The 13017-nt window shown below is 42.2% G+C and overlaps 1 protein-coding gene across 3 annotated transcripts in view; it reads right to left on the bottom strand.

The window, feature by feature from the left end:
- Positions 1-906: 906 nt before the first annotated feature.
- The window catches only part of rnf10 (ring finger protein 10), a 70419-nt gene continuing 58308 nt past the window's right edge, over positions 907-13017 (bottom strand). Inside the window, exons 10-17 of one of the 3 annotated variants that reach the window (XM_034169672.1) lie at positions 10329-10462; positions 10124-10241; positions 9927-10028; positions 9713-9841; positions 6558-6637; positions 6412-6474; positions 1782-1944; positions 907-1689 (exon numbers count right to left, since the gene is read on the bottom strand). In XM_034169672.1, coding sequence (XP_034025563.1) covers positions 1616-1689; positions 1782-1944; positions 6412-6474; positions 6558-6637; positions 9713-9841; positions 9927-10028; positions 10124-10241; positions 10329-10462 — 863 coding nt within the window. In that variant the 3' untranslated portion in view covers positions 907-1615. Of the gene's footprint in view, positions 1690-1781; positions 1951-6411; positions 6475-6557; positions 6638-9712; positions 9842-9926; positions 10029-10123; positions 10242-10328; positions 10463-13017 lie in introns of all 3 variants that reach the window. The other 2 variants (XR_004560603.1, XR_004560604.1) reach the window with 2 other exon arrangements.

The following is a 13017-nucleotide window of genomic DNA, read 5'->3' as shown; positions in this document are numbered from 1 at the left end:
AAAAATGTGCAGTTCGCATTAAATGTCACTAGCTGCAAGATTGTAGCTCCAACTTCGTGTAACGCTTCATTTACTGACTACGCTGCCGCCATAGAAGTAACCAACAGATTAGTCAAGGTGCCAAATCAGTCCCACTACACGTACATCACTGAATCTGTCCCACTCACATATTGTACTGGTATTATACATGGTTGGGACGGATTTGGCAAGACAAACTGACAAATCTGTCCCAACCATATAATCCTTGCATTATTGCAGATGCACTCAGTTTGGACAGCTGCGCATGTGCACGACTCCATCTTGGTTCAGATATGGCAGGGGAGACATTTGGCACGACTCCGTCACGGAAGCAGAAATGTGTTTCAGTTATCAAACCATTGGAAGAAGCAGGAGGATTTTTCGGGAAATGCATCTGGGACTGAGCAGCCCTATTTATGATCTGCTCTGCTCACCCTCAATAGGGAGAGGGATAGAACAGGTGTCCCAAACAGTCTGAAATTAACCTGTCTGGATTACTGTGTCCAGAGGGTCACCAGCTCTGCAGTCAAAAAACAAAAACAAGCAATGAAATTGGGCGTATGATAGATAAGATCCATGGCTGACAACAAAGAAGTTGGCCAAGTAGAAAGTAAACGGGTCTCAATCCACGCAAACTTGACCTCGAGATTGTCACCTTGAACATAACGTCACAAGCTTACAAATGTGACTCTGGTAAAAACTGTATGATGCAACTTTGTTGAGAACGCAACCATATAATTATTCACAGCTTTGTAGACTTTCCAGGTGAGAGACAGACTCAACAGGTTTACCATCCTGTGGACAAAAGTAATACTGAGACTTTATGGTTCACAACACAGACACACGCGCACACATACACACAAAATCAGCTAATGAACCAATCAAGACTGTGATTGTGCATACAGCTTTATTAATTTCAAACTAGTTCCTCTTGCTAGCCCAAACACTTGGACCAAATCAAAGGCGAGTTAAAGAACCCTCACACCAGCCTTTATTCCACATGCTGCTTCTGACTCCACACATCTCCAACACGGAAATTAAAATAAGAATTTAAGCTTCAACAGCAGAGACAATGCGGGCAGGACTGACCGGATTAAGGTTTCTCTATGGCTGAACCACTGATTAATACCATACTGTGATTTTACTTGCTCACACAGGGCGAGAACATTTCAGATGCACGTTGTAGCAGCGACCATCAAAATAAGAGCTGGAATTGTTACCTGTGAATGAATCAAAGGGATCATTTGTCTTTGAAGTTACAGGATGAGCAAATGGCAAAGAGCATCCAAAGGATGCAACAAATGTGCAGCTGGCTGACTGCTCCCTCACTAAAAGCACCCGCAGCACCCTCATCAGCCACATTACTCCTTAACCCTGCATGTGCAACGCTGTGGCTCAGCCTCAGAAAACAGCAGGAACTACCTGATCTCATCCCACGCGTGGAGTCCTGTGGTCAGCTACGAGCATGTGCTGTTGAAGCAGTTTAAGCTTTGGCTACATCCTAAAAATGATTTCCACATATTAAAGGTTCAACAAAGACCACCGGAGAAGTAAAAAGAAGCCGCAGCAGACAAGCCAAGAGGCAATATGAGGGGAACTATTTTGTGTGAACCATGGAGGTGCTGAACAAAAGTTTCTGTTTTTTCTTTTTCTTCTTCCCTCCTTTCTCATCTGTAAGGAGAAAAAAAAAAGAAAAAGAAATGTGATAACAGCGGCTGTGCACGTTTACCTGGAACAGTACACCTGACTGCTGAGAGCCACACCTGAGTGGACGACAGGCCGCGGGGACACAGACGGGCCGCTGTCCAGCTGCAGAAGCACCTTCTCGATGGCCTGGCTGAAGGAGTTTTGGAAGCTGGGGACCGGCACGCGGTCCGAGCCGTCACTCTCGCCATCGCTGTCCACCGCTGGGGGAGCCAGCAGTTTTGCAATCTGATATTTAGACAAAACTGACGTCAGGAGACCTTCAGCAGCAGCAAAAACCGGTTCAACAGGAAAAACTGCTGCAACCAAAGAAGACGTTCAATGTCAACTCAAACACACACACAGTCTCTCAGACTCCAATGAAACCTGCAGACTGAAGTTGACTGGTTAATAGTGTTGCAGCGTGGTACAAGCATCAGTCATCAGTGGGCATGTAACTGCGCATCACCACTGTTAAAAACAGACGGGACACGACTCAAATCAATCGTAATATTCTCACTCACTCACTCTCACACACGCACAGTGAAGGTTCATTAACTTCGCTGTAGCAAACTCGAGATGTTCCCGATTGTGCAGCTTTCACAGAGACATGCTGAATTCCAGCTCTGTGCAGACAGGTGACAAACAATATTTTAAAGCTTCAGAAATGTTAAATTTAAAGAACGATCTAAAATTTTTCTAAAAGTTTGTCCTGCCAAGGCTCTGTTTCATTCATTCATTGCATTTCTTGTCCACCAAGTCCATTGTAAAGTTTTGTGCATGCTCAAATCTTTGAGAGGACGTCACACGGAGCGCTTTTCCCGCCGCCCTGTGTGTTCGTTATCATTCTGTCCTTGGTTTGTTACTTTAATGATACTCGTGTTTATATGCTGTGGCTGTCTGATGCTTCAGACTGGGCTTCTGATTGGCCAAAGCTCCAGCGTCGGGTGTCCATTCACCACAAGCGGAGAGAGAATAAATCCCGACATACCCGAGTGTGCTTTTTTTTTTCTCTCAACATCAGAGTGTCCAACAGATTGTCTTAATGAGGAGGCGCCACAGAGTTGTTTGATGTCTTCACTGCTGCAGCTGCACTGAATGTCGGCACAGTGAGAAGACGTTGACAGTGCACAAACTTGAGGAAGCATGATGTCATCCGGCTCCCCGGTGCACACATCTTGAAACTGGGAGAATTGTTCAGCTAAATGCAGCTCTCTGTTATCCGTGGAAATGTGATGTCATAGGGCCATCACAGCCCCATGGATTATCAGATTTACCACATGACAAAATATTTAAATATGTGCCTAACCTATTTGCTCTGTTTGTCGCAAATAGGTTAGGTAATGTATAAAGGGATAAAAGCTGCATTTTCTCCTGACCAGAACTGGGCTGAGCCATAACCAGATTGCACACTTAAAATCATGTGATGCTTTTGAACCAATGGATGAGGAATATTAAAAATGGCAATATCATATTTTTGAGAAACATTTGCTGTTTTTTTTTTAAAATTTCTTTTAAATTTCAGAAGATATTTTTTATTATTATTAAAAATCCTAAAACTTTTTTTTGGTGTTTAAAATAAACTGCACTTTTGAGAAGAGGACGCATGCTATTTTGGAGTTTATAGAAATAAAGTAACATTTTTCAGTCAATTTGTTTGCACGTCAGTCCTGGATATGCTTTAGAAGCATTTAATCATGTAAATCTACGAAAAACACTGACAGCTGCAATAATAAAATTGCTACCAAAACCTGGAAAGCCGACCAACGGCTGCAAAAATATGAGACCGACAAGTCTATTAAATTCTGATCTTAAGATTTTATGTAAAAATTTTAGCAAAACAGCTGCAGGAAATGTTACCCTATGTAATACATAGAGACCAAAATGGATTCATTCTTGGACGACAGGAGTTTCACAATGTTAGGAGGGTGCTTAACATCAATCAGGGTTTGGAAGAGTCTATAGATCTTTAGATGCCAAAAAGGCTTTTGATAAAGAGGAATGGCCTTATCTTTTAAAAGTCTTGGAACAGTTTGGTTATGGGAATAAATTTGTATAATGGGTTCAGTTACTGTATTTCAATTTGGATAAAGAGGATGTCGACAGGGGTGCCCTTTGTCACCTCTTGTTTACCTTCGTGATAGAAACTTTGCCAATAGCTGTATGAGCACATACTGACATATCTGGAATATCTGTTCACCATATTGAACACAAAGTGGCACTATATGCAGATGATGTTATTCTGTTTGTTTCTCAAATTAGGAAATCTATTCCGGTTATTTTAGAATTGATAAAGGCTTTTAGTAACATTTCAGGAAATACAATTAATAATAGCAAGTCATCGATACCATTACAAAATGAGGACATTGAGGATCCAGTTAAAGAGACTGTGTTTTAAAGTGGTGAATCATTTTATGAACCTAGGTATAGAAATTAGACCTAAATTGAATCTGATTATTAGATCTAAATATGAATCTTTGATGAATGAACTAACAGGATCTGTTGAAAGGTGGATGTCAATACACCTTTATTTAATTGGTAGAATCAATGTTATAAAAATGAATATGCTATCTGAAATGTTATATTTATTTCAGAATGTGCCATTGCCACCACCTGATGATTTTTTTCCCCAAAGGTTAAAAAGCTATTTATAGGTGAGGAATAAAAGATGGGGGAGCAATCAGAATGCGACAGCAGCACCGGTGTTCTGTCGAGATGAGCTCCCGTAGCATAAATCGACAGTGTCTGCTTTAAAGACAGCGTGTACATACAAATCTTTACTTTTTTAAAGTGAAAAGACACTTATTGCTGTATTTTTATATAAAAACAAAACTTACAACCCCAATTCCAATGAAGTTGGGACACTGTGTAAAATGTAAATAAAAACAGAATACAATGATTTGCAAATCCTCTTCAGCCTATATTCAGTTGAATACGCCACAAAGACAAGATATTTAATGTTCAAACTGATAAACTTTATTGTTTTTGTGGAAATGTTTGCTCATTTTGAAATGGATGCCTGCAACACGTTTCAAAAAAGCTGGGACAGTGGTATGTTTACCACTGTGTTACATCACCTTTCCTTCTAACAACACTCAATAAGCATTTGGGAACTGAAGCCAATAATTGTTGAAGCTCTGTAGGTGGAATGCTTTCCCATTCTACTTGATGCACGACTTCAGTTGTTCAACAGTCCGGGGTCTCCGTTGTCGTATTTTGCACTTGTCAGTTTTTAATGCAGTGCCGCCTGAGGGATTGAAGGTCATGGGCATTCAATGTCGGTTTTCGGCCTTGCCCCTTACGTGTAGAAAGTTCTCCAGATTCTCTGAAAGTTCTGATTATATTATGGACTGTAGATGATGGAATCCCTAAATTCCTTGCAATTCAACATTAGGAAACATTGTTCTTAAACTGTTGGACTATTTTTTTCATGCAGTTCACAAAGTGGTGATCGTCACCCCATCTTTGCTTGTGAATGGCTTAGCCTTTTGGGGATGCTCCTTTTATACCCAATCATGACACACACAATTAGTGTCCTCAGTTCCAAAATGCTTATTGCGTGTTGTTAGAAGGAAAGGTGATGTAACACAGTGGTAAACATACCACTGTCCCATTTCAAAATAAGCAAATATTTGCACAAAAGCAATAAAGTTTAACAGTTTGTACATTAAATATCTTGACTTTGTGGTGTATTCAATTGAAAATAGGTTGAAGAGGAATGGTAAATCATTGTATTCTGTTTATATTTACATTTCACACAACATCCCAACTTCATTTGAATTGGGGTTGTAAGTGGGTTTTCTTTGGTGGGGAAGCTCAGAGTTATAAAAGTTAACTTTTCAGTTAGCAGTTTAATGGTCATCAAAGTTAACTTTTCTGTTAGCTGTGCCCACCACTGCACTTACCGTATAATAAAGAAGAGTTAAAATGTCCAAATATAATATGGTATTATTGGGTGGCATATTTAAGATCAATTAAATTTTATTTTGAGGCAAAGAATGCCCCCAGTGGAAAGAAAAGACGTTGGAAGGTTTAAATTTACAATTACCACAATATTTTTACTCAGATCATTTTTCTAATTTTGTAAAACAAACTACAAATCCAGTTGTTACAAATATGATTAAAATCTGGTTTAAGGTGCGCAAATATGTTAAAGAGCCCTGTCAACTGTCTGTGTGTAGTCCAATTTGGGGAAATCAGTACTTGATCCCAGGGAGGGCAGACCCTGTTTTTCAACAATGGGCCTCAGAGGGATTGAAGACTATGTAATATTTATTTTGTGTCTATCTTTGAGAACTTTAAAAACTGCAATAAATCAATAATTAAATCAATAAATAAATCAGAAAATGTATCGTAAACTCAGAAATGTGGACTGCATTGAATCATTCTATCCATCATCGTCAGACTCAACAAAACAGTCTTTGGACTATTTAATAACCTCCCTGCTCGTTTTTTTCATACTGTTAAAACGCAGCCTGCCACTCGCTCAGAGAATCCACAGGCTGAGGACGCACGAGCAACTTACACAAGTTCTCGGCAGTTCTTCCACCTTTTAGTGCATCAATGCAGAAAATCTGTCTTCATGAATGACATTATTTCAACGGGTTAATGAAGGAATAATTTCAGTCCTACAGATGAACATTAAATTTGCTAAAACGTGAAGTTTTTAGTTTTTAAACCATTTGGTTGACATCAGCATTTTCCACACACACAACCTTTCTTTGGTGTGCTCCTGAGGCCGGCGTCCGCTCTGGCTTTACCGTTTCGCAGCATCTAAACAAACACACACACACATCAGTATACAGCAGGAAAGCTGTTTAATTCAGTCTCAACAAACGCACGTTTGTCATACACACCTGTGCAAAGGACATGCAGTGAGACTCGTCGTCCACACCAGGTAAAGAGTTTTTTGCATTCACGCCTTCCTTCACTTCATCTAAAAACAGAAAATGCAAAGCTCATATCACCGTTTATGACCTCTTACACCAAAACGATGTGCCAAGAAATGAACGCTCAAGACTCATGAAGTGGGCGTGCCCTCTTAACCACCTCAGCCCTGGACCCATATCTGCACAGCAACTCAAAGTCCTCTCAAAGAGCTCTTAACTTAGCCTCAAGTTTCCTGCAATGAATCTTAACCGAAGAGAGATCCAAGAGGTGCCAGAGAACAACTCTGAGGAAGGAGGGGACAGAAACTTTTATCTTTGTGAGGAGGCAGAGCTGAACCCGTTGCTAGGTATGACACAGTCCTCTAAGAGCTGTGATTGGCTGTCACAAAATGGGTAGGAGAAATAAAAAAAAAAAAGTGCTCTGCACTCCTACTCATGAATGGACAGTGAAATGAACCAATCATATAAGCTGAACTATTTGGACGTGTAATAAAGAAAAATAATGCCATGATGAAACTCAGCAAAATGAAATTATTACACAGCTTCAGAATGTTTTAATGTACCTCATTCACATGCTAATTATCTATATTAAAAGTGTGTGTGGGAGTTTATTTAGTAAGTTCAATGTACGAGGTCTGTCCATAAAGTATAGGTCCTTTTTATTTTTTTTCAAAAACTATATGGATTTCATTCATATGTTTTTACGTCAGACATGCTTGAACCCTCGTGCGCATGCGCGAGTTTTTCCACGCCTGTCGGTGACGTCATTCGCCTGTGAGCACTCCTTGTGGGTGGAGTTGTCCAGCCCCTCGTCGGAATTCCTTTGTCTGAGAAGTTGCTGAGAGACTGGCGCTTTGTTTGATCAAAATTTTTTCTAAACCTGTGAGACACATCGAAGTGGACATGGTTCGAAAAATTAAGCTGGTTTTCAGTGAAAATTTTAACGGCTGATGAGAGATTTTGAGGTGACACTGTCGCTTTAAGGACTTCCCACAGTGCGAGACGTCGCACAGCGCTCTCAGACGGCGTCGTCAGCCTGTTTCAAGCTGTAAACCTCCACATTTCAGGCTCTTTTGATCCAGGACGTCGTGAGAGAACAGAGAAGTTTCAGAAGAAGTCGGTTTCAGCATTTTATCCGGATATTCCACTGTTAAAGATTTTTTTTAATGAAAGACGTGCGGACGGGTCAGCGCGTCGGCTCGCAGCCGCCGCGACGCTCCGCCACAGGAAAAACACCTCTATTGGAAGCCTTAAGGACAAGTTGGAACATGTCCAGCTGTTAAACAATTTCTCATATACTCACTCCACTGAAAGCCATCAAAAGCCGCCTGGATTTTACAAATGGTTATCAACACGGAGGTGTTTTTCCTGTGCCGCCGCTCCGCGCCGGCTGCGTCCCGACGCGCGGACCCGTCGGGGGGTGTTGAGTTCTTCTAAAAACTGTTGAGGTCTAACACATTCTCATGCACGCCACCACTAGCTTAGCTTATGGCAAGCTAAAAGTGGACGCTCTCCCTTTGGCCCAACAACTGTCCAGTTTATGTGTATTCTGTGTTAGTACATCTCTGCGGCCAATGTGCCTGATGAACTCCTGCACAAAAAGTAGTTTCCAGATAATTGTGATACATGTCCAGCTATTGTTTAATAGCTGGACATGTTCCAACTTGTCCTTAAGGCTTCCAACGGAGGTGTTTTTCCTGTGGTGGCGCGCTGCGCCGGCTGCCTTCCGACGCGCCAATCCATCCGCATGTCTTTCATTACAAAATCTCCTTTAACAGTGGAATGTCCGGATAATCTGCTGATCCCGAGCACTTCTGAAACCTCTGTTCTCTCACGGCATCCTGGGTCAACAGAGGCTTAAATTTGGAGGTTTTCAGCTTGAAACAGGCTGACGCCGGCGCCTCAGAGCGCGGTGCGACGTCCCGCTCCGTGGGAAGTCCTTAAAGCGACAGTAACACTCAATCTCTCATCAGCCGTTAAAATTTTCACCAAAAACCAGCTGAATTTCTCGAATGGTGTCCACTTCGATCTGCCTCACAGGTTCTGAAAAAATTTTTGATAAAGCAAAGCGCCAGTCTCTCAGCATGTTGTTAAAGAAATTCCGACGGGAGGGGTGGACCACTCCTCACTCAAAGCCTGCCCACAGGCGAATGACGTAACCGACAGGCGTGAAAAAACTCTCGCATGCCCACGAGGGTTCACGCTTGTCTGATGTAATCGCACGTGATTCACATCCATATAGTTTTTAAAAAAAAATAAAAAGGTCCGATACTTTTCTCAGACCCTGTACATACTGTATGTAGGGGAAAACCACGCCTGTTGCCATGACTAAACAAAAGGCAACAGTACCATAAATTAGTCAACCAAATCTTCAGTCAAATCACAGTGCAGCACTTCAAAATTCTAAACCAGCCCAGAAATGAAATCATTAAGAATACATGGTATCCATCTATATTCACAGAATGCCATTTGGTGACAGTGAATTACAGAATGTTACGAACACGACCTCCAGGGCACCGAGCTCCGGTGTTGCCGACCACCACTGCACTTCTATCATTTCAAAGAGTCAGTAACGACTCACCGACTGTCGCCTTGTTTCTGCTTAAAACTGAGCTCTGTGGCTGCGGTTACCGAGACCCGGCGGCGCTTCGGATTTTCCTCAAGAAGTCTATCCTTGAGGGCTGCTGGAGTGCTCCGCATCAAAACAGAAGTGCTTCCATGCCCGCTCGTGTAGAAATATTCAAGCAGTCTCTGGACCTGTTGCCGGAGTTGGCTGCAGCTCTGCACAGCATACAGGGGGGCGGTGGGAGTGGCGCTTACCGAGCCCGTAGACTCTGTAAGCGCATCGGAGGCAGTGAGAGCAAGGCCTCATTTTTCAACGGCTTAAAACTGACTTTAGAATGATTTAAGAGGTTTTAATTTGTCATGTGATGGTAAATAATCACATTATTCCCTTTGATCACTTTGGGTGAAAAGAGTCAGACGCAGACAAGCTGCTGTGGTCCCAAATGGAGCATGTGCAGTGAAGGCAGGGAGGACCAATTTTTTGGCACCAGTTTTAAAAGGAGCAGTGGAATTTGTTCATTGAATAAATAACCTGCAAGTGAAAGCACGGCCCTTACCAGAAGGACTGCTGCTGTGGGGCAACGGAGGAGCACACGTCAAATCAGGCTGGACTGGTGGGCTGAATGGTGGAGAACCAAACGCAGGGAAGTGCTGAAGGTTCTCGATGGCGATATGAACCTCAGGATCTAAGAGAATCGGATCAAGACACTCAGATTTGTCGACACTTTATGAAGACTTGAGTGGCGCTGTGAACATTCTCTCTGTACTTACATTTGCCCTGTTTCTTGTTCTCTTCCATTTCAATTCGTTTCTCTCGGCGCTTCTCGTCCCTAGCTTTCCTCTGCCTCACGCGCCTTCTTTTCTCCAAATCCTCTAACAGAGCAAAGCCAGATTCACAGTCAGAACCTGCAGAGTGGCTCTGCTCCAACTCTAAACTGACTTCTTGTAAAATGGAAGAGCAGTCTCACCTGCAAAGGTGTCCAGGGTTTCTTTGGAGAGGATGGGGTGCTGCAGGGCCAGCTCACACAGTCTGAACTCACAGGTCAGCGGCAGATGAGCCAGATAGCGTTGGTGGCGCCGAATCTCCTGTAACATAGCCAAACATGAGAAGCCAGTCCCTACAGTGATGAAGTTTGCCGGACGAGTAAAGCAGAGGGAGGCTCGTTTGCTGACCTCAGTGACAGTGTGGCCCTCGATCTCCACCACTGTGGCTGTGATCAAATCGGGACTGGCCTCCAAGCTGCCATATTCACGCAACAGGCAGCGCACATTTATAGGATGCAGGAACATCTGCTGGCAGTCATCAGCTGAAAGCAGGAAACAAGAGGCAAAGTTCAGACAAAGCATTCAGCAGAGACAAAAGAGCATCAACAGAGTTTTTGCAACATTAGAGGCCTGTTTATGGTTTTAATTTCTTGAAATACACAAATTGTTGTGAAATTTAAAAAAATGATACTGTAAAGTCAACACTGATGTATAAAATGTAAAAATGTTCAAATTAACACCAGGAATTAGTTTTCATAAAGAAGGTGAGGGGTGGGCTGAAAAAGGCGGTGGGTCACGCCCTGGCAGGATTCGCTGAAGATCATGAAATTTTAGCATTACTGAGGGCAACCAAGGATCAATATTCTCCATTTTGGGTGGAGGTCATCTGCACGTTTCAGAGGCAATAAACTCACACATACAAACAAAACAGATTAAGACTAAGACACGCGCGCGCACGCGCGCTTAGGAGAAAGAAACAGACAACTATGTGATTCATCTATAATATTCAAGAGCAAGTTACCCCAAACGCCGTAGGCATTTGGAAAACTAGGGGGGGGGGGGGGGGACTGCAACCCCCCCAGAAAGTTTTGAGAATATAAGTGCCCTGTGGTGCATTCTGCTGCATTTTTTTGGACTAAATTTGGACCTGAAACAGCTGTTAAATTTCTCTTGTGATCTCATGCAGTATAGCACAACATGTGGCTTTTGAATGAATGTTGTGCATCCTGTAGGAGCATGTACACAATACAAATATAGCTAAAGCTTGATGTAAACTTTAGTTTGTTTTTGATTGGGCTCAAAGACTAGGCAATTAAAAATCATAACTCTCAACTAACATGTTATAAATAACTTCATAACTGCTTTCAGACTAGGTAAAGAGATATATCATAATACTGAAGCGACTCGATTACCATTATTCATTCAATAATGCACAATAAAATGTTAAATTCGTTTAAATTATCCATCTCATTCTGAGCCCAAACACCTAAGAATCTGAACCTGATTTTTTACAGAAGTTTATTTACTGATTTTCATTTTCAACAGGGGTTTACATTGTTACGCATTTACTACCATCACAAAAGCGTACAGCGAAAAGCGATTCCACGTGGAGAGTCGTCGTCACCCCTTGCTCACATTGCCTCTGGTGTTACCGTGGTGGGGTATGGATGTGGGCCCCGCAGAGAATCTAAGTCATTAAAAAGATACAAACCTCTCTGTGGCCACGGAGCTCTGCGGCTGCAGTTACCGAGATCCGGCAGCGCTTCAGATTTCTCCACAAGAAGTCTATCCTTGTGGGCTGCCGGAGCCTTCCGCAACAAAACATAAGTGTTTCCATGCCCGCTTGAGTAGAAATATTCAAGCAGTCTCTGGACCTGTTGCCAGAGTTGGCCGCAGTTCCGCACAGCAGACGGGGGCGGTGTGAGTGACCCACTGCGACACTTACCGAGCCAGTAGACTCTGTAAATGCATCAGAGGCAGTGAGAGCAAGGCCTCATTTTTCAACCAATGAGAATGCGCGTTGAACTGTTGTCCGTATACCAAAATGGCGGCCTCCTTCTCTGGTAAACAAACCACTTTTTGATAATCTATTTCAAAGGAATTGGGGCGTTTTACAGCAAAATATTAGTTCTTCGATTTGAAGATAAAAAATAATATTCCATCATTTCCAGGGCTGTGAAATGAAAACTGTGCAATCCAAGGACAATTTGCAGGGGGTCTGGGGAGCACAGACCCCCAGGAGCCGAAGTCTCGGGCCACGTGGGATCCCAGAAACCAAATTAATACATTTTCAGGATCTCCTGGAACAAAAAGTCTTAAATTAGTACATATTTAAATGACCCTGTAGTCAACCTTTCATTTGAACGGTCAATGATAACGTTGAAATAATAGAATATGACGTGGAAGGTGGACCTGGAATGATTTTCCTTTTAATTGTAAAACAAATTATGCATTAACTCAGAACAATTAAACTACATGAAATTCATGAAGACTGAATAGACTGTTAAAGCATCTCAAAACGTACAGCTAAAGCTTGTAGAATATTTTGAAAATCAGGGTAAAATATCAATAACATACCTTATAGTAAAAAAGCCACATATTCTTGTGTAAATTCCTGTAAATCCACTCAAAGCCACAGTGTCTTTTTCCAATGAAAAAAGTCTACATTAATAAAAACTCACATTCTTGTGTAAATTCATGCAAATCCATTCAAAGCCACAGTCTTTTGCCCCCCCAAGAAAGAAAGTCTAGATTCATGAAAATTCATGTCTGTGTCACAGAGCGACATCAGACAGGCTGCACAAGTCTTCTATTGAAAAAACTTTAGAGCTGTAAAGGTTTGCGATGTCCACATGCTACGTTTAGCTTAACCTTTGTCGCAGCAACTATTAAAGAGTGTTAAAAACTGAAGAAAATGAATTGTAAGGCCTGGTTTCTGTAGGACGTATTTTGGCCATAAGGTCAAGTAAGAGGGGGAAGTGTTTGCTTTTAAATACTTAAAACACACTGGACTCATTGAGAGGATTTAGTGCTGTTATAACGGACCGATGCAGCAGGTAGCAGTAATGTAACAACAACAGGGATGCCAGCTGCCGTT

This window comes from Thalassophryne amazonica, chromosome 5 (genome assembly GCF_902500255.1).
Source record: "Thalassophryne amazonica chromosome 5, fThaAma1.1, whole genome shotgun sequence".
In the NCBI taxonomy this organism is placed as follows: domain Eukaryota; kingdom Metazoa; phylum Chordata; class Actinopteri; order Batrachoidiformes; family Batrachoididae; genus Thalassophryne; species Thalassophryne amazonica.
Note: the sequence above shows the minus strand (reverse complement) of the source record. Positions and strands in the feature narration are given on the sequence as shown.